This window comes from Chiloscyllium plagiosum, chromosome 12 (genome assembly GCF_004010195.1).
Source record: "Chiloscyllium plagiosum isolate BGI_BamShark_2017 chromosome 12, ASM401019v2, whole genome shotgun sequence".
NCBI classification, from domain to species: domain Eukaryota; kingdom Metazoa; phylum Chordata; class Chondrichthyes; order Orectolobiformes; family Hemiscylliidae; genus Chiloscyllium; species Chiloscyllium plagiosum.
Genome location: NC_057721.1, coordinates 9497315 through 9516529, shown reverse-complemented (window position 1 = coordinate 9516529; position 19215 = coordinate 9497315). Strand labels below are relative to the sequence as shown.

General features: G+C 41.8%; 1 protein-coding gene across 1 annotated transcript in view; it reads left to right on the top strand.

Moving 5' to 3' along the window:
* LOC122554966 (integrator complex subunit 6-like) overlaps positions 1-19215 on the top strand; it is a 95735-nt gene that overhangs the window by 55342 nt on the left and 21178 nt on the right. Inside the window, exons 10-13 of the mRNA XM_043700434.1 lie at positions 9587-9697; positions 11792-12007; positions 16020-16146; positions 18943-19085. Coding sequence (XP_043556369.1) covers positions 9587-9697; positions 11792-12007; positions 16020-16146; positions 18943-19085 — 597 coding nt within the window. The remainder of the gene's footprint in view (positions 1-9586; positions 9698-11791; positions 12008-16019; positions 16147-18942; positions 19086-19215) is intronic.

Genomic DNA, 19215 nt, shown 5'->3' with positions numbered 1-19215 from the left:
AGTGATTTTGTCCACCCCAGTCCAACACTGACATCTCTACATTTATGGTATTGTCATGAACGTGCATTGTAAGATGTGTTTTTACATTAGCTCACCCATGTTTGTAAGGAAGACTTTCAAGGGTCAACAGACTATGTATGCTGTTGCCATTTCAGGTGCCTTAGTCAATGCCACGTGGTCTGTCCAGTTTCACTGCTTCCTTTCGACTTTATCGTGGTTAATATAATGGAGTGGCTTGCCAGGTCATTTCAGAGAGTAATTAACAGGAAATAATGTTGCTGTTGGCCTGGATTTCCATATAAGCTGGACCAGGTAAGGACAACAGTTTTAGTTTCTCTGTCTGACTCATGAGAGTTCTTTGAGGAAATCTCAGCCGAGTGGATAGAGGGGAGCCAGTAGACATGTTATAGTTGGACTTTGAGAAGGCATTTGATAAGGTACGTCCTAAAAGTTTGAGACATGAAATAAGAGCCCAGATGTCAGAAGTAGTGTATTGATTTGGATAAAGGGCAGGAAACAGCCCAGAGTGGAGATAAGGTGTTCTTTCTCTGTTGGTGACCTGTGACCAATGGGATTCCACAGGATCAATGCTGAACCTCAACTGATCACTAAACTGTGTGTGTGTGGGTCGGGGGGCGGTCAAGGAAGGAAGTGAATGGTACTGCAGCCCGATTTGGAGACAACACAAAAATGGGTTGCAAGATAGGTTGTGACAGGGGTAAAAAGTGTTTACAAAGCTGTGGATAGATTGAATGGGCAAAAAGTTGACAAGTGGCAAATGTAGTGAAAAATGTGAAGTTTGTTTTGGGAGGGAGAACAAAGCAATATTAAATGGGGAGAAAACTGCTGAAAGCTGCAAAACCCAGCGACCTGAGGATATTTGTGCACGAAACACAGAGCTAGGACACAGGTGCAGCAAGTAATCAGGAAGGCGAATAGAATGTTGACCCTTATTTCAAGGGGGTTGAATTGTAAGTGTAGTCAAGTCTTGATGGAACTGTAAAAGGTGCTAGTGAGACCACACCTGAAGAACTGAGAGCAGTTTTGGTCCTCTTATTTAAGGAAAGATATAATTGTTTTTGGAGGCAGTTCAGAGAAGGTTCCCGAGGGTGAACCATGGTATGGAGGATTGTCTTCAGAGCAAAAGCGAAACAGACTGGGACTCTACTCAGGGGAATTTGGAAGAATGGAGAAGTGATCTCATTGAAACATACAGGATTCTCAAGGAGCCTGACATGAAATGCTGAAAGGATATTCCCCTCAAGGGAGAGTCTAGGACCAGAGGGCATAGCTTCAGAATAAATGGGCAATGATTTCAGGACTGAGATGACGAGAGATTTCTTCTGAGGATTGTGTCTTTGTAGGGGGAGAGTCCTTGGGTATATTTAAGGCTGAGATAGATTCTTGACTAGTGGGGGAATCGAGGGTGAAAGGAAAAGGGCAGGAAAGTGGGCGTGAGGAATGTCGGATTATGCTTGATCATATTGAATGGTGGAGCAAGCTTGAGCCAATTTCCTCTTCCCTGTTCACACTACTTATGGTCTTTAGTGCATGGAATTAGTGAACCAGATGAGCTAATATGGCATCCATCATAATCATCATTAGACTCCCATTTCAAGATGTTTTAAGATTTAAATTCTGTGTACCGTGGTGAGATTCAAACCATTGCCCCAGAGCACTGGGGGAAGTGATGGCCTCATAGTATTATCACTAGACTGAGAGTCCAGAGACGCAGGTAGTGTTCTGGGGATCAGGGTTGAATTTTCCCATGACAGATGGTGGAATTTGAATTTAATAAAAGTTGTAATTAAGTGTCTAATGACAGTGAAACCATTGTCGATTGTGGGGGAAAACTCATATCGTTCACTAATGTCCCTTAGGGAAGGACACTGCTGTCCTTAGCTGGTTTGGCCTGCCTTTGACCCCAGACCCACAGCAATATGGCTGAATTGTAACTGCTCCCTGGGATGGACAATAAGTGCTGGTCTGGCCAGTGATGCCCTCATCTCACTAAGAATCAAAAAAAACCTTGAAAAATTTCCTGGGTCCCTGGTTTGCACTGCTGCTTTAGTGCCTGGGACCCAATTCAGTTCCACCCTCAGGCAGAATTTGCACATTCTCTCCATATCAGCATGAGTTTCCTGCAGGTGCTCAGGTTTCCTCCCACAGTCCAAAGGTCATGTGGATTGATGATGCTAAATTGCCCACAGTGTCTGCGGATTTGCAGGTTTCGGTGAATCAGCCATGCACAGCTACAGGGATAGGGTAGGTGGGCTGAGTCTGGGTGGGATGCTCCGGAGTGTTGATGTGGACTCAATGGACCACACTGTAGAGATTCTGTGGTACAGTTACAGTTGGGGAATCTAGATAAGGTGGTGAGAGGATGCTGTCGTGGTACTGTGGCATAGTGTGTTGCTAGCAGGTATCAACAATAATTGGCTTAATAGTGATTTAAACTATGGTGAAATGGGTATTGTCAAGCAGCATTGTAAACCACTAGGCCAAAGAACAAGATTGGTATGAGCTACTCACCAGCAGCATTCACTCTCTTCAATTTCTCATAAATAATGTCTTTTTAGTCAGTTGTGCAACTGGAATATATGAAGCATGTTTGAAGTGCAGTTACTTTGCTGGTATAAGAAACACCAATGTATCATCCTCGAAGTGAGCAGGTTCCCACAAGCAGCAATTTTAATCTGATGTAACAATATCATGAAGGACACCAAAGAGAACATGCCCACTTGGCTGAGAAGGGTGCAGCCATGAGATTGTCCACCCAAAAGTGCAGATGAGGCCTCTGCTGAAGTAGACCTTCAGCAGTACAGCATTCCCTCTACTCCATTGAAGTGTCCACTTGATATCGAGCTTTAAACTCTGGAGCTATACTTCCCAAGCAATTTAACACTGATCCCCATTTCACATTTGAGATTTGTTGTAGCTCCTCAGTGAGAATTAAGAGTGTGGATTGGGGCTTTGAGCTGCGAGGGCAGAGGCTTACTATAGAGATGGGGCACAGCTTTTATAACTTGTTTGGAAATCCAAGGCAGTCTTTCCCCTCTTTGCATTCAGGGCCCTAACATTTCAGTTGGCGACCACATGGGGTGTTCTGGCCCTGATGTTTGGAGGCCCTGCTCAATGAGACTTGGAACCATAACCTTCTTTCACTGAAGTGCAAATTTTTGCATTTTTATATTCCAAAAATTTGGAAATGGAAACTTTTATTTCACTCTGCATGTTTTTTCTTAAAATGATGCAGAACAGAAACCTGCCATGCCCAGCATCTACTGAATCTGCATGTTTTCTTAAGCCTGTCTAGTTAGATATTTGGATAATGCTGGAAATCTGATCCAAATGAGATTAATGCGCGATTAGTAGGTTAAGCTGCATCGCAAACTCTCCCTTGAGCTCTTCCATTGTGGCTTTACTGTTGTCATACTACAAAGTGTACAACTCCGTTAAATATGGGAACTCATGAACCATGGGGTCCACGTCAGCATGTCATTGAGGCTGGGTTTTTCATTTTTGCTGATTAGGACATTTGCTGTATTCATATTGTGTAAAACTTCTCAATCATTTTTTCTTCAAACCTGGCAGAGATCTTTAAAATTAAATTTATCTGTGGTCTTGATAAGCTAGATGTGGGGGAGACTAGATCTAAAAACTTTCCAATAAATATGAAATGCTCAACAATAAATCAAATGGGAAATTGAGGAATTTGTTTTTACCTGGAGAGTGGTTAGTATATGGAACTTATTCCAATAAAGAGCAGTTGAAGTGAAAAGCAGATATATGGACAAACAGAAACCATGCTGACGGGCTGTCAAGAACAATGGTAGGAGGAAACGGAGTTGATTATTACTTCTACATTTTGAATAGTCCAGTGCTCATACAAAACAAAATCTTCACAATACATTGTATTATCTTAAATTTTGATTTAGTTTAAATGCACTAACAAGAGCTCCCCATCCGTACCTGGGAAACTCAAAGTACTGTAAGCCACAAACTGAAATGGCAGCTTTATTTGGGTGGTATGTTTGAATAGACCAAGTATGATAGGGTAGACATTATGTGGTAGGGGAGGAAAAGGAGGGTGCCAACCACCTCAATTTGAATATTTAGCGTTGGAGGTTTTAACAGTTTGAGGGTTTTTAAAAATGTACAGGGTATATATTTTAACAAGTTTCTGTACCTTTACGGCATACTTGCCTGTACACTGAGCTGTACAGATTCCTATTGGTTGTAATAGGTTAGACGATCTAGAATGATTTTGTCATGGTCCTTGAATTGGAGAATCCAGAGAAAGTATATTCCTATTTGGGTGAAAGGAAAGGCTGGTAGGTGTAGGGAATGCAGGATGTCTAAAGAAATTGAGGGTTTGGTTAAGAAAAAGAAGGAAGCATATGTCAGGTACAGACAGGATAGATTGAGTGAATCCTTAAAGAATAAAGGCAATAGGACTATACTGAAGAGGGAAATCAGGAGGGCAAAAAGGGGACATGAGGTAGCTTTGGCAAATAGGGGCAAGGAGAATCCAATGGGTGTTTACAAATACATTAGGGACAAAAGGGTAACTAGGAAGAGAATAGGGCCCCTCAAAAATCAGCAAGGCAGCCTTTGTATCGAGCTGCAGAAAGTGGGGGAGATACTAAACGAATATTTTGCATCAGTATTTGCATCAGTGGAAAAGGATATGGAAGATATAGAATGTATGGAAATAGATGGTGACATCTTGAAAACTGAAAAATATGTTGCTGGAAAAGCGCAGCAGGTCAAGCAGCATCCAAGGAGCAGGAGAATCGACGTTTCGGGCATAAGCCCTTCAGGAATGAGGAAGGTGTGCCAAGCAGGCTAACTCCCCCTCTCACTCCGCCAAGGACATGCAGGTCCTTGGCCGCCTCCATCGCCAGACCATGGCAACACGATGCCTAGAGGAAGAGCACCTCATCTTCCGCCTAGGAACCCTCCAACCACGGGATGAATGCAGATTTCTCCAGCTTCCTCATTTCCCCTCTTCCCCCCCCCCCCACCTTATCTCAGTCCCAACCCTCGGACTCAGCACCGCCTTCTTGACCTGCAATCTTCTTCCTGACCTCTCCGCCCCCACCCCCTCTCCCGCCTATCACCCTCACCTTAACCTCCTTCCACCTATTGCATTCCCAACACCCCTCCCCCAAGTCCCTCCTCCCTACCTTTTTATCTTAGCCTGCTTGGCACACCCTCCTCATTCCTGAAGAAGGGCTTATGCCCGAAACGTCGATTCTCCTGCTTCTTGGATGCTGCCTGACCTGCGCTTTTCCAGCAACACATTTTTCAGCTCTGATCTCCAGCATCAGCAGTCCTCACTTTCTCCATCTTGAAAACTGTCCATATTACAGAGGAGGAAGTGCTGGATGTCTTGAAATGCATAAAGGTGAGTAAATCCCCAGGACTTGAACAGGTGTACCCTAGAAGTCTGTGGGAAGCTAGGAAAGTGATTGCTGGGCCTCTTGCTGAGATATTTGTATCATCAATAGTCACAGGTGCGATGCCAGACAACTGGAGGTGGTGTCACTATTTAAGAAGGGTGGTAAAGACAAGCCAGGGAACTATAGACCAGTGAGCCTGATGTCGATGGTGGGCAAGTTGTTGGAGGGAATCCCTGAGGGACAGGGTGTATATGTATTTGGAAAGGCAGGGACTGATTAGGGATAGTCAACATGGCTTTGTGCATGGGAAATCATGTCTCTCAAACTTGATTGTTACTTCAAAACATTCAGAGGATCGATGAAAGCATAACAGTAGATGTGATCTATATGGACTTCAGTAAGGGGTTCGACAAAGCTCCCCATGGGAGATTGATTAGCAAGGTTAGATCTCATGGAATAAGGGATTACTAGCCATTTGGATACAGAACTGGCTCAAAGGTAGAAGACAGAGGGTGGTGATGGATGCGAGCATAAAAGGTACGGTAAGTAAGTTTGCAGATGACCCCAAAACTGGAGGTGTGGTGGACAGCGAAGAAGATTACCTCAGATTACAACAGGATCTTCATCAGATGGGCTAATGGGCTGAGAAGTGGCAGATGGAGTTTAATTCAGATAAATGTGAGGTGCTGCATGTTGGGAAAGCAAATCTTAGCAGGGCTTTTACACATAATGGTAAGGTCCTAAGGAGTGTGGCTGAACAAAGAGACCTTGGAGTGCAGGTTCACAGCTCCTTGAAAGTAGAGTCGCAGGTAGATAAGCTAGTGAAGAAGGCGTTTGGTATGCTTTCCTTTATTGGTCAGAGTATTGGGTACAGGAGTTGGGAGATTATGTTACGGCTGTAAGGCCACTTTTGGAATATTGTGTGCAATTCTGGTCTCCTTCCTATTGGAAAGATGTTGTGAAACTTGAAAGGGTTCAGAAAAGATTTACAAGGATGTTGCCAGGGTTGGAGGATTTGAGCTACAGGGAGAGGCTGAACAGGCTGGGGTTGTTTTCTCTGGAGCGTCGGAGGCTGAGGGGCGACCTTAGAGGTTTACAAAATTGAGGGGCATGGATAAGGTAAATAGACAAGGTCTTTTCCCTGGGGTGGGGGAGTCCAGAACTAGTGGGCATAGGTTTAGGGAGAGGTGGGAAAGATATAAAAGAGACCTAAGGGGCAACTTTTTCACTCAGAGGGTGGTGCATGTATGGAATGAGCTGCCAGAGGAAGTGATGGAGGCTGGTACAATTGCAACATTTAAAAGGCATTTGGATGGGTATATGAAGGGTTTTGAGGGATATGGGCCGGGTACTGGCGGGAATAGATTGGGTTGGGATATCTGGTCGGCATGGACGGGTTGGACCGAATGGTCTGTTTCCATGCTGTACATCTCTATGACTCTATGGAGGAAGAAAATCAAGGATTTTAGAAATGTTGTAGATTTGTGAGTTTCGACCTTCTGTGAGCAAACGTAAAGAATTGTGTTTGGCTCCTGTAAATTTGTTGCAGGTTGTCTCTGTTTCAGGCAGTCAGGGACAGGCATTAGGCTGACTACAACAGTTGATCTGGCTTGACAATTTGATTTCCAAACGGTTACGTGAGAGATGACTATCAGAATTGAAAATGTGTTGCTGGAGAAGCGCAGCAGGTCAGGCAGCATCCAGGGAACAGGAGAATCGACGTTTTGGGCATAAGCCCTTCTTCAGGAATTTTCCTGAAGAAGGGCTTATGCCCGAAACGTCGATTCTCCTGTTCCCTGGATGCTGCCTGACCTGCGCTTCTCCAGCAACACATTTTCAGCTCTGATCTCCAGCATCTGCAGACCTCACTTTCTCCCCATGACTATCAGAATACCTATTATTTCATAAACCCATACTTGTGTAAAGCTATATGGTAAGTTCAGTGTTGTTATGCATGTTACTACAGATTGTAGTTATGATATGCTGCTGTCTGTATCTTCAGTGCTTCATTATTTGCTGGTGACCTTTATTTTGTATCCAGGCTGCAGTCATGTTTTGACCATTGACCTGGAGCAAGTTTTAGATTAGATTACCTACAGAATGGAAACAGTCCGTTAGGCCTAACAAGTCCGCACCGACCCTCTAAAGGGCAACCCACGCAGATCCATCCTCCTACATTTACCCCAGCACCTAACACTACGGGCAATTTTGCATGGACGATTCATCTAACCTGCACATCATTGGACTGTGGGAGGAAACTGGAGCACCCGGAGGAAACCCACACAGACATGGGAAGAATGTGCAAACTCCACACTGAAAGTCGCCCAAAAATGGAATTAAGCCTGAGTCCCTGGCGCTGTGAGGCAGCAGTGTTAACCACTGAGCCACTGTGCTGCCCAATTTTGGCGTCGTTCGCAAACTTACTAACCATACCTTTTATGCTCTCATCCAAATCATTTATGTAAATGACAAAAAGTAGAGGGCCCAGCACCGATCCTTGTAGCACTCCACTGATCACAGGCCTCCAGTCTGAAAAACAACCGTCCACCACCACCCTCTATCTTCTACCTTTTTGAGCCAGTTCTGTATCCAAATGGCTGGTTCTCACTGTATTCCATGAGATCTAACCTTGCTAATCAGTCTTCCATGGGGAACCTTGTCGAACGCCTTACTGAAGTCCATATAGATCACATCTACTACTCTGCCCTCATCAATCTTCCTAGTTACTACTTCAAAAATCTCAATCAAGTTTGTGAGACATGATTTCCCACGCATAAAGTCATGTTGACTATCCCTAATCAGTCCTTGTCTTTCCAAATACATGTACATCCTGTCCCTCAGGATTCCCTCAAACAACTTGCCCACCACCGATGTCAGGCTCACTGGTCTATAGTTCCCTGGCTTGTCCTTCCCACCCTTCTTAAATAGTGGAGAGGTTGGCAACAGGTTGGAATTTGAGCATGTTTGAGTTTTGGAGGCAATTTTAAGCTGAGAGCTTACAAATGCTGGGTAGAATGAGAATTTTGGTAGAGCATAATCTTTTTTCAGTCAAGATGTAACTTGGCATTACTACTTTCTGAAGCTACTTGCAGTTGGGGCACCTGGAATCTCGCATTGCACCAGATTTTGGAAAATGTCACCAGGTTTCCAGGAATTGCAGAGTTCTTACTAAGCAGATAGGATTAACTTAATTAGATGTTTGGGGTTCTCCCATCTGCCTCTTCAAGTAAACAAAGATCAGGATGTGTTCTGACAGTATCTGGAATGTGTGGCTGTTCAATCAGCCATGGGTTGCCAGAGTCGGTCTGCTTCAGGCTAGAATTCCCTTCTTCCCACTTGCAAAGTCATGCCTGAAATTCTAAAGCTAAGACCACCTTGATCCCTGTGTAAAATTTCAGATTATGTCCTGTATTTACTATGAATTGGCCTCAAATTCTCAGCTGTAGTAGTGTGCAACTTTCTGACTGATTTTCGGTGAAGAACAGATGATGGTTTGGTTTAAATTCGTTCGAATGATGAATGGGACTGATGTGAATTAAAATGTAAGTGAATACTTCCGCAGTTTGACTATGCTCATAAATATTTAATCTTGGTGTATAAGGAGTGTTTTATTTTTTTACCTGATTGTTTTTTACCTACATTAGTGTACAGTTATTGTCCACTTAGACCAGTTCACTAGCTCCACTTGTCTGCACTAAACTTTGGATTTGCACTCTACAATTTGGGTTAAGGACTAGCGTAAGAAAAGCGCTGGAGCCCTTGTCTTAGTACTGGAGTACGCAATCACTGCTTGTAAAGAGACTATAAACTGTTTTGTTGAGGACCTCCAAATTTTTCTCAAATGAATAATTTGTACAAAATTGCATTCAAAAGCAGATTATTGTGATATTTAAATAGCTATTCAGCATTGTCAGAGTAGTTTGTGGTTGATTCAAATATTTGGATTACAGTTGAGAACCACAGTGTGTTTCAAACATTGACTTAGGTTGTAAGCCTTAATTTTAGTTAATTAATCCTTTAAGCATGCCAGTTCAAACTTCGAGTATAATGTTTGTATTATTTGGGCAATTGTTTTTTGCATTGTATAAGGAGGTAATTAAGTGATTTTTTTTTTTTCTCATCACATGCAAGTGAATTGATGAGCTTAACGTTTAAATAAATATTTTGTATTACACCAACAGCCTTTGAAAAAGGCACTAAGGATGATGGGAGCTCCTAACCTGATTGCTGAAGGTGTGGATTATGGTCTTAGCTACAGCGTCATTTCTTACCTCAAAAAACTTAGTCAACAGGTAAGAGGAGAATCTCTGGCTATTTTTGTGAAGTCTATCTGGATGAATGCAGCTCCAATAACAATTGAGAAGCTCAATGCCATCCACCGCAATAGCCTGCTTGATTGGCACTACTTTTGCTAACATTTAATCCCCCCATCACCAATGCCAGTGGCAACAATGTGCACCAAGGCACTTCAGACAGCACCTTCCGAACTCATAACTATTTGAATCAAGAAGGGTGTGGGAACACCACCTCCAAGTTCCCCCCTCAGCCATTCATCATTCTGATTTGGAAATAAATCACCGATTCTGAATTATCACTGAGTCAAAATCCTAGCATACTGTCCCTAACAGTATTGAAGGTCTACCTGCACCAAATGGACTGCAGCAGTTCAAGACCGCTCACCAGACCTTCTCTAGACACTGGGACAGGCAACATATATTGGCCCATCCAATGATGCCATTATCCCATGAATGAATAAAAATAACCTTTCCTGATCTCATTCTGATCCATTCAGTCGGAACACCTATTTCTTGTCTATGTACTGCTCCTCGAACCTCTCCAAAAACACAGCATAGCTTCTCACATGAGGCATTACCCTCTCACCACTCTGCTTCATTCTGAACCAGACTATTGTTTGTAACCTTAGTGTCCTATTTTACCCTGAGATCTCCTTTCAACCATGTATTCACGCTTTAATTCTAACCATTTCTACGACTGTAACATTCCACAACTCTGCCATTGCCTCAGCTCCTGCTGCTGAACTCCCACTTCTGTCCTGAAATTTACATTGTGCAGGCACTGCCCATGTTTCAGCACCAAGTCCAGTTTACCTATCATCTTTGCTTGCTTTGTCTTTGGCTCTGAGTAAAGTATTGCTTTGTTTTTGCAATCTCATTGTTGCTTTCCGATTTGCTTTGCAGCTCCCTGTCTCCGTAATCCTCAGCCCTCGAGCCCTCTGATCTTTGCTTTTTCTAGTTGTTCCAGTACAAGCAGCTGTGTCTTTAGCTTCCAAACCCAGATCTCTGATATTCACTTCACTAAACATTTCTGCCATTCTAACTCTTTCCTCTGCACTCTGAATTGTTGCCCAAGCATCTTGTCTAATTTCTGTGCTACTCCAGAATTAGATTTTATTTGATCATTTTTTTGTGAAGCACCTTGGACGTTTTATTATATAGAGGATTCAAGTTGTTTGTTGACCTCAAACGCTTATTTTCAAGAGAAGAGACACCTATCCAGTTTGTTTTCTGATGAATCTAATCTGAGATTTGTGGTATTACCCTTGGGAACGTTTTTTGTGCTCTCTCCAGTGCCTCCATCTTCTTTCTTTGGCTTTGTGGCTTCGTGTTGCAAATTGCTCTCGAGACTGCTAGTGCCAAGTACACCTTTAAAAACTGGCACTGCTGCATACCAAATGGAGGTGGTTACATATTTGTAGTTGATTCCAAAAACTTGCCAACTTTAAGATTTTCAGCCCGATTTGTTGTTTTAAATAAATGCTATAACTGAGTTTGAGTAGCGCAGTGATTTTGTTTTTGGCCTATCCTAGGTTGGGGGAAAACAGTAAATTAGATGAGATTACTTAGTGTGGAAACAGGCCCTTTGGCTCAACAAGTCCGCACCAACCCGCCAAAGAGCAACCCACCCAGACCCATTCCCCTACGTTTACCCCTTCACCTCACACTACCGGCAATTTAGCATGGCCAATTCACCTAACTGCACATCTTTGGACTGTGGGAGGAATCTGGAGCACCTGGAGTAAACCCAAACAGACACTGGGAGAATGTGCAAACTCCACACAGACAGTTGCCTGAGGCGGGAATTGAACCTGGGTCTCTGGCGCTCTGAGCCACCGTGCCGCCCAATTTAAATATATCAGTTATATCAATTCAAATTATTTCTTCTGGTTTTCAAAAGGATGCTTCCATCTATTCTTGATGTGCATGTATGAATCTATCTTTTACAGGTTTTTAATGGAGGAGAAAACTGATCTGCTTGTTTGATCATGATTTAGTGACAATATAGTTTTCCGAGCCACTTGAAGTCTTTGTAATTTTTCATGATTTTGGAGTCATCTTTCCCTGAGCAGTGTCCTTTCCAATTTTCAGGCTAAGGTCGAATCTGACAGAATCATAAGTTCAGTGGGTAAGAAACCAGTTCAAGAGTCTTCCATTAAAGTGAAGAACAGAAGCAACAGCCTTTCCTTAGCTCATCGCAAAGACTTGAAGCAAATCATGATGGGGATCACAGGGGAGCTTCCATACAGACTTATGGATTTAAATGTGAAGGAGTTTGCTGGATTCCAGATTGGAATCCTGAACAAGGTGAGATACCTTCCTTGAAAATGTTTTTAATTTGAATCTCGCTTCAAATATATTATTTTTGCAAAACAGTTTTTTTTATTTTCAGTGTTAAAGGCAGCAATTGCAATGTTTTTTTTTCACGTAACTGCCAAAGACTGGTTGTTGCTTTATGTTTGAAGAAAAGTGCTGTCTCTTGGCTTTGCAATTCTCTGACCCCCACCTCACTGATTTCCACTGTTTGGTTCAAAACTGAACTGGCAAACTTAGTGAATGCTTGAAATTTGTTTCCTTACTTATTTTAAGAATTTGCAAAGCTCTGTACAATGGAGTGTCAAGTATATCGCATTGCCTGCTATGTGATGGAAATGTTGAATTGGAATCTCAAAGTCTGCAATTCTACAAACTGTGTGTTTATTTCTGGTTGTTGAAATTAAATGTCTTTGGGGGAGCAGATGCTGGACAGAAATTAACAAATCTTGAATGTGGGACAAAGAGGAGTGTTATTTCCCTGCAGGAGCTGTTATTTAGGTCCTGTTCAGGTAATGATCATGGCACCACAATTATATTTTTGGAAATGAGAGGTTCTGAATGGCAAGTGTATGGGTTTTGGAAAGAAGGCTCTGCTGCAGAATAGTGATAAGTGTAGTCCACCTTCCACCACTATCCTTTTGTTTTTATTTACATTGTCAAAAATAATTCTTGGTCCGTTTGAAAATTTTGATGTTATGCCTGATCACTTTTGCATTCTCATTGCATTGTGAGCACTGCGGGACCTTAAAATTTGAACAGGTTGGTAGTGTATTAGTGCTGTTGCAGTGAATCTCTGCATCTTTAGTCATTTATTGATGTCAGTTTTTGACCCTGTGGTCATGATTTAGTGACAATATAGTTTTCCGAGCCATTTGAAGTCTTTGTAATTTTTCATGATTTTGAAGTCATCTTTCCCTGAGCAGTGTCCTTTCCAATTGTTGAAAGCCAGTTCTGATCATGTGAACTGAGACGTAGATAATTAAATACTGGAGTTCAGCAAGCTTAAGTCTATTTGTTTATCTTTGGCTGACACTGTTTAATTTAGGCATCATGCAAATTTTCCATATCTGTACTGGGCTCAAATATCATACATAATTCTCACTACTGTGATCAATAAACTAACCCTATCTTTAAGATTGAAAGGTTGATCTAAGCTCTCATGTACAGCATATGGTGTATGAGAATGTCAGTCATGCCATGCCCACAAATCATGGGGCCTAATTTTTAGTTTCCACGTCCAAAATTGGGAAATGGCCGATGCAAAGAAAGGCATAATGTATGGTGCCTATTGGTTTACTTAAAAGTAAGTGATAATTACTGAATAAACCAGTTGTCCATCAACCCAATGCCCATTTCTTACTGACGACGTTCTTTTCAAGCTTGACAAACTTGCTTATAGGCGTTACATACAGCAATTATTAGTTTAATGTTGTAGTTGCATTTGTGAGAACTTGAAAGAACCAGTGCTTAAGAAATCCAATTTTTTTTTTCCATCACAATCAATGTACATTGTCGGGTCATGGAGGTAAAGCCAAGTGGGAGGGAATGTAGTGCTACATTACTCCTAACGCAAAATAGCATTACATCTGCAACTGAGCACAAATGCCAGTTGTATTACAAACACAGCTTAAATTAAAGCAACTTAAACAGGGGCAATTTAAAGCAAGGAATAATTTTCCCAAATTGTTGCTGCAACCAATGGCCATTCAGTTTTGCTGAATCAGAGCTGTTTCTTATGTTGTCATTCTTAAGAATTATAGATTATTTTGAAGAATCATTATCAGCTTCAATTAACTTGCTGATCATCTCACTTTTAATAGCATTCATTCAGTGCCAATTTCTGAGCCTCCCTCATATTTTGCCTTTTGTGTTTAATAACCCTAGTGATTGTCAACTTTAATGCAAACTTGACCATGATGAGCTGGATAATATGGAGTGAGCAGAATGATGGATGGGAGAATCAGATTCCTGGCAGCAGGCAAACTGGACTGGGGAGATACTTAAATGGGAAACCCACCACAACCAGCAGGAAGCTAATTTATGTACTAAATTGTCCACTTTGAATTGCAAGTCCTTTGGACTTGTTGGAGACCGAATCATAAATCAATGGATTGAATGTCGGAAGTGTTTTCTGTCTGTGGAATTTGCTAAACCTCATGTTAAATTCAGAACCCAGAAAACTTGGCCCAAGCTTTCAAGGGGCAGTGCTCAGTTGAGATGCGGAGGAAGAGCTGCCTTGTAAAGAGACAGCACATCCGATTCTCTAAGGGGAAGGCATTGAAGCTGTCTGTTAGGAAAGAGAGCAGTAAGGGAATCACCTACCCTGTCCTCCACTGATTTTAAATACTGGCGAGGAGGAACTGGCTGGATTGTTAAACCACTAGACTCTGTTGAACCTGGTGCTACTATGAGATGATCTTGGAATCTTCTCCCATCACTCTACCATATCTTCTTGAGCTGAAATGTCTGAAATTCAGATGGAGATTTCAGCTGCCGAGCTTGCTGACAACGTCTGCAAGACTAAATTGAACACAGGGCTGGATCCCATTTTAAATCTAGTACTAACTCCTGTGTAGTCATTAGGCATGACAGTTCTCCTGCACTCCATCGTGGTGGGCGGCACGGTGGCACAGTGGTTAGCACTGCTGCCTCACAGCGCCTGAGACCCGGGTTCAATTCCCGCCTCAGGCGACTGACTGTGGAGTTTGCACATTCTCCCCATGTCTGCGTGGGTTTCCTCCGGGTGCTCCGGTTTCCTCCCACAGTCCAAAGATGTGCAGGTCAGGTGAATTGGCCACGCTAAATTGCCCGTAGTGTTAGGTGCAGGAGTAAATGTAGTGGAATGGGTCTGGGTGGGTTGCGCTTCGGCGGGTCGGTGTGGACCTGTTGGGCCGAAGGGCCTGTTTCCACACTGTAAGTAATCTAATCTAATCTTGTTGTATTGCCTTAATCAAATGGATGTACTTGTTCCCATAATACCTATCTGAATTGATCTATACCCCTATGTTCAACCTTCAGTTATGAAAGCATAGAACATAGTTTAATCTAGGTTGTCAGCTATGCATTAGTTAAAGCTAAGTTAGCCAGTAATATCCTGGTTATATATGCCAATATAATATGCTACATTTGAATGCAAAATGTCCGAGAGCGATCTTTTTGAATTTGAAGAAAAAGAGGCATTTCATTAACTCCAGTTGTAATTGTATTTGATTCTGAATCCATAGCATGAACTGCCAACATAGAATCTTCAGCCACTTCCTGGCTTGAACATTTTTTTTTAAAAAAAAAGCTCTTCATAGATGTGCGCGTCACTGGCAAAGCTTAGTTTTATTGCCCATCCCTAATAGTTTTTGAGAAGGGGATAGTAAGCTGCAACCTTGAACTATTGTAATCCATGTAGTTAGTGTACAGAGTAAAGCATTTTGGGCCAGTAAATTGCTGAATTTGTGGTGAGATATTTCCAAGCCAAAATAGTTTGTGGCTTGAAGCGGGGCTGGCCTTGTCAGTTATACTGTTCCTAGGCATTCAGCCATTTCATGATCTCATGGAGTGAAGCAAATTTAGTGAAGAATGACATTTGTAATGCAACCAACTGCTTAGCACTTCTGATTTGAGAAGAACAAACTTGACTGAGATGGCTGATTTATTGTGGGGCTGTCTGTATCTCTCTGTGCCTGGTCAAGGACATGTGTTTTTCCCTTAATGCAGAGGTAACAAATCTCTCCTGTATAGAAACATGGGCTGCAGGAGTAGACCATTTATCCTTCTGGCCTGCTCTGCTTTCAGTAACATAGCTCATCTAATTTTGGTCTGAACCCTTATTTCCATATCTGCTGTTCATCTGTGGACTCCCTTGACTACCAACATTAACCAAACTCAGCCTAGAATAAATTCAGAATTTAGTTATTTCAATTTAAGATGCATCTTTGAGAGTGTAATCCAATGGTAAAAATAAAGCAGTTATTATCTTGTTGGTACCCATTATACACACATTCTTTTTAAGGATTTGAAGCCTCAAAGTTACAAGAATGCCTATGATATACCAAGGCGAAATCTTTTGGATCAACTTACACGCATGAGGTTAAACTTGTTGAAAACAACACATGCTGCATTGAAAGGGCAAGATGAAGGTAAGATGAAAAGTTACTCGATGTGGCTTACTGGTTTGTATGCTCATTTGAATGTGTGTCATAGTAATGGGCAACTGCACCATTTCTCTGACCGAACACCACCTTTTCAGTTGTAAAAAAAGCTAAGAGGTTTCATATTTAAATGATTCACATGTAGATCATTCTTGTTTTCCTTCCTTGAGCTACAGCTGGTAACTAACCATTAGTTATTATTCTGTTACTGTTGGCCTGTACTTAATACTGATTCACTAAGTTATTGCTGATTGTCAGTGCTTTTGTATGGTTTCCAATGTACTAATGCAGGTAATGTAGGGTGCCTTGAATATTAACATACTAGCTAACAAACTGCCCAGTGCATGCTTTGTTTTCTGTAGTTTCATCTGTTTGGCTTTAGTGAGCTGGGAGCTTTGACAAGTTGTTGGGATTAAACTTCAGACCATGTTTTGCCATTGTTGCTATATCAGCTAACAGGACAGCAACAGTTTACATTTACATGGTTCCTTTCATCAAGAAAAATATTTCAATGTGCCTCAGGAAAGTCATCAAATAACAATGGTCACTGACCCCAAAAAAGTAGATGTGAGGAGGTGTAACTCAGTGCTTTGTTGAAGAGTTCAATTTTTCGGGAGAAATTGAGTGAAGGAAACAGTGTAGAAGCGGAGCATTTCAGGATAAAATTGAAGAGTGTATGGTATAAGCAGCCCAGAAAATGGTGCGTAAGGTTGGCTTGCACAAGAGGCTAAAGTTGGAGAAAGTTAGTGCTGTGAGGCTGTAGGTGGTTCCAGAGATGGAAAAGTGTGCACCCACAAAGGGTTCTGAGCTGAAAATTTTCCTTGGAGGCATTAGTTATAGGGATACGGTCACGAGATGAGTAATCCAGAACCCCATTCTAATACTCTGGGGATGTGATTTCCACTATGAATCTAACCATCGCAGATGGTGAAATATGAATTCAACAAAAATCCACAATTTGAAATTTCCAGCCTCCTGCACCATGTAGCTGTTGTAATTTGTGAACACTCATCCAGTTCACTCATACACTCTGAGATGGAAATTTGTTGACCTTACCTGGTTTGGCCTATGTGATTCCAAACACACAGCAATGTGGTTAACCCTTAACTGCCTCTGAAATGACCTCACAAGCCACTCTAACGGCAACTGGGGATTGGCACGTCAGCCTTGTTGGAGACGTGTGCATCCCACGAATGAATATATTTTAAAAAAAACATGTTGATGGAAAGCCCTTGGAGGTGAGCAAGCACAGATTGACTGGTGATTGAAACTTGATATGTGATATATACAGGCAGCAGAGCTTTGGATGTGCTGAAATTTGTAGCCGATTGAAGTTGAGCAGATGGTCATCAAATGAGACAGCTTTAAATAAAATGTCAGTTTTTGCTGCTGTTAACTGGTGCAAGACTGTTAGTTAAGGTGCAAGGAAGATTTCCTGCCCTTTGTGGTTCAGTGCCATGGGTTGTGTGCATCCACTTGAACATGCTGATGGGATATTTGGTCAGTGTCTTGGCTGCAATGCAGCTGTCCCTCAGGATTGCCCAGAAGAATGAGTCCCGGGTGTGTTCAGTACTTGACTTGGGGGGTGAATTCACAGCCTTCGGATACCACAATGCAAAAGCATAATTGCAAGTCTTAGTAATGCAGCTTGAAATCTTTGCAGACTTGTACCCTAATTTGTCCCTAAATCTCTCTTATATAATAATGCATGGTATCCTGATAAAGTCAGAGGAAGCATATTAATGTTATTAAATACTATCCATTTAGTAACAGTATTTATTTCCTGTTTATTAAGGTTCGTATGACTTTTCAGTCGTGAGGTTAGGTAGAGAAATAAAATGGGTAACTGCAGGCTGCAGACTGGTTTGTTAGGAGTTCCGCTTTTTTGGCCTGTGATCTTTGCGGCGTAGCCTGTAAGTCTGTATGTGGCATTGCAGTTTATCCAGTATTTAGCATGTGAAATTTCTTCGTTTCCAAGACACTTTAAATGTAAGTTGATATCTTGGTATAAAAAGGAAAGAGAGTGAAGGGTTGGAATTAATATCTCTTATCTTTGAAGAATTAATGTAGTTTGTTTTTACATTAATGACCCCAACCCTCCCACAAACTCAATCAAATTTCATGTGCATCCTTTTTTTGTATACATTTCCTGGACCTTTAACTTGATCAGATTATCAGAACCTGATGAAACCTTTTTGCAATATTGGAAATGTGAATAGTTCTCAGAGCATGTTTGTTTATTTGTAAGCATTGACTCACTGTCCTGAATGCCTGCAAGTTTTGGAATTTGTCTTTTCTCTATAGTTGTCACTCCTTTCAAAGTATGACCAGCATCTATCTATCATGTACCTTTTTAAATGTATGTGTAATTGATTTTTTGTTTAATTAGTTTATGATATGACATTGAGTACTAGACTAATGAAATGTTGTAAGTGATTAGTACAATTGCAGGTAGCCCCTGCTATCCGAACGTAGAGCATTCTCGGGAAACCTTTTGCAAGCCAAAATTGGCACATAGCGAAGGTGCATATTTTAAATGGGAAAAACTATCGCCATTTTTCATAAAAGTGCAAATCCTCTTCGGATTCACGAAGACCGGTACTAATGTAGCTCTTTCGTAAAAGCGAAATTGCGTGAAGAGAACGTTGGAAAAGTGGGGGGTATCTATTTGTTTTGGTCATACTGATTTGTAATGCTGCTTTTCTTTGTGGTTACTTAGGGTCACAGTGAATTTGTGAAAAGCTTTGTATGTGACAGAGTGTGATGACTTTCTAATCCCTGTAGATCAAGTGCACAGTGTCCCAATTGCACAGATGGGGAACTACCAAGAGTTCCTAAAGCATGTGCCTTCTCCTCTACGTGAACTTGACCCTGATCAACCCAGACGATTGCATACATTTGGAAATCCTTTCAAATTGGATAAGAAGGTATGTAAATGTCTCATGGTGTAGCTGGATATTGCAACTAGACTACAGTCCCTTACTTTCACTTGAATTTGTGGATTGCTATGTTCCTGGAAGGTACATAAATACATGTTTATTGATGTACTGTACTGTA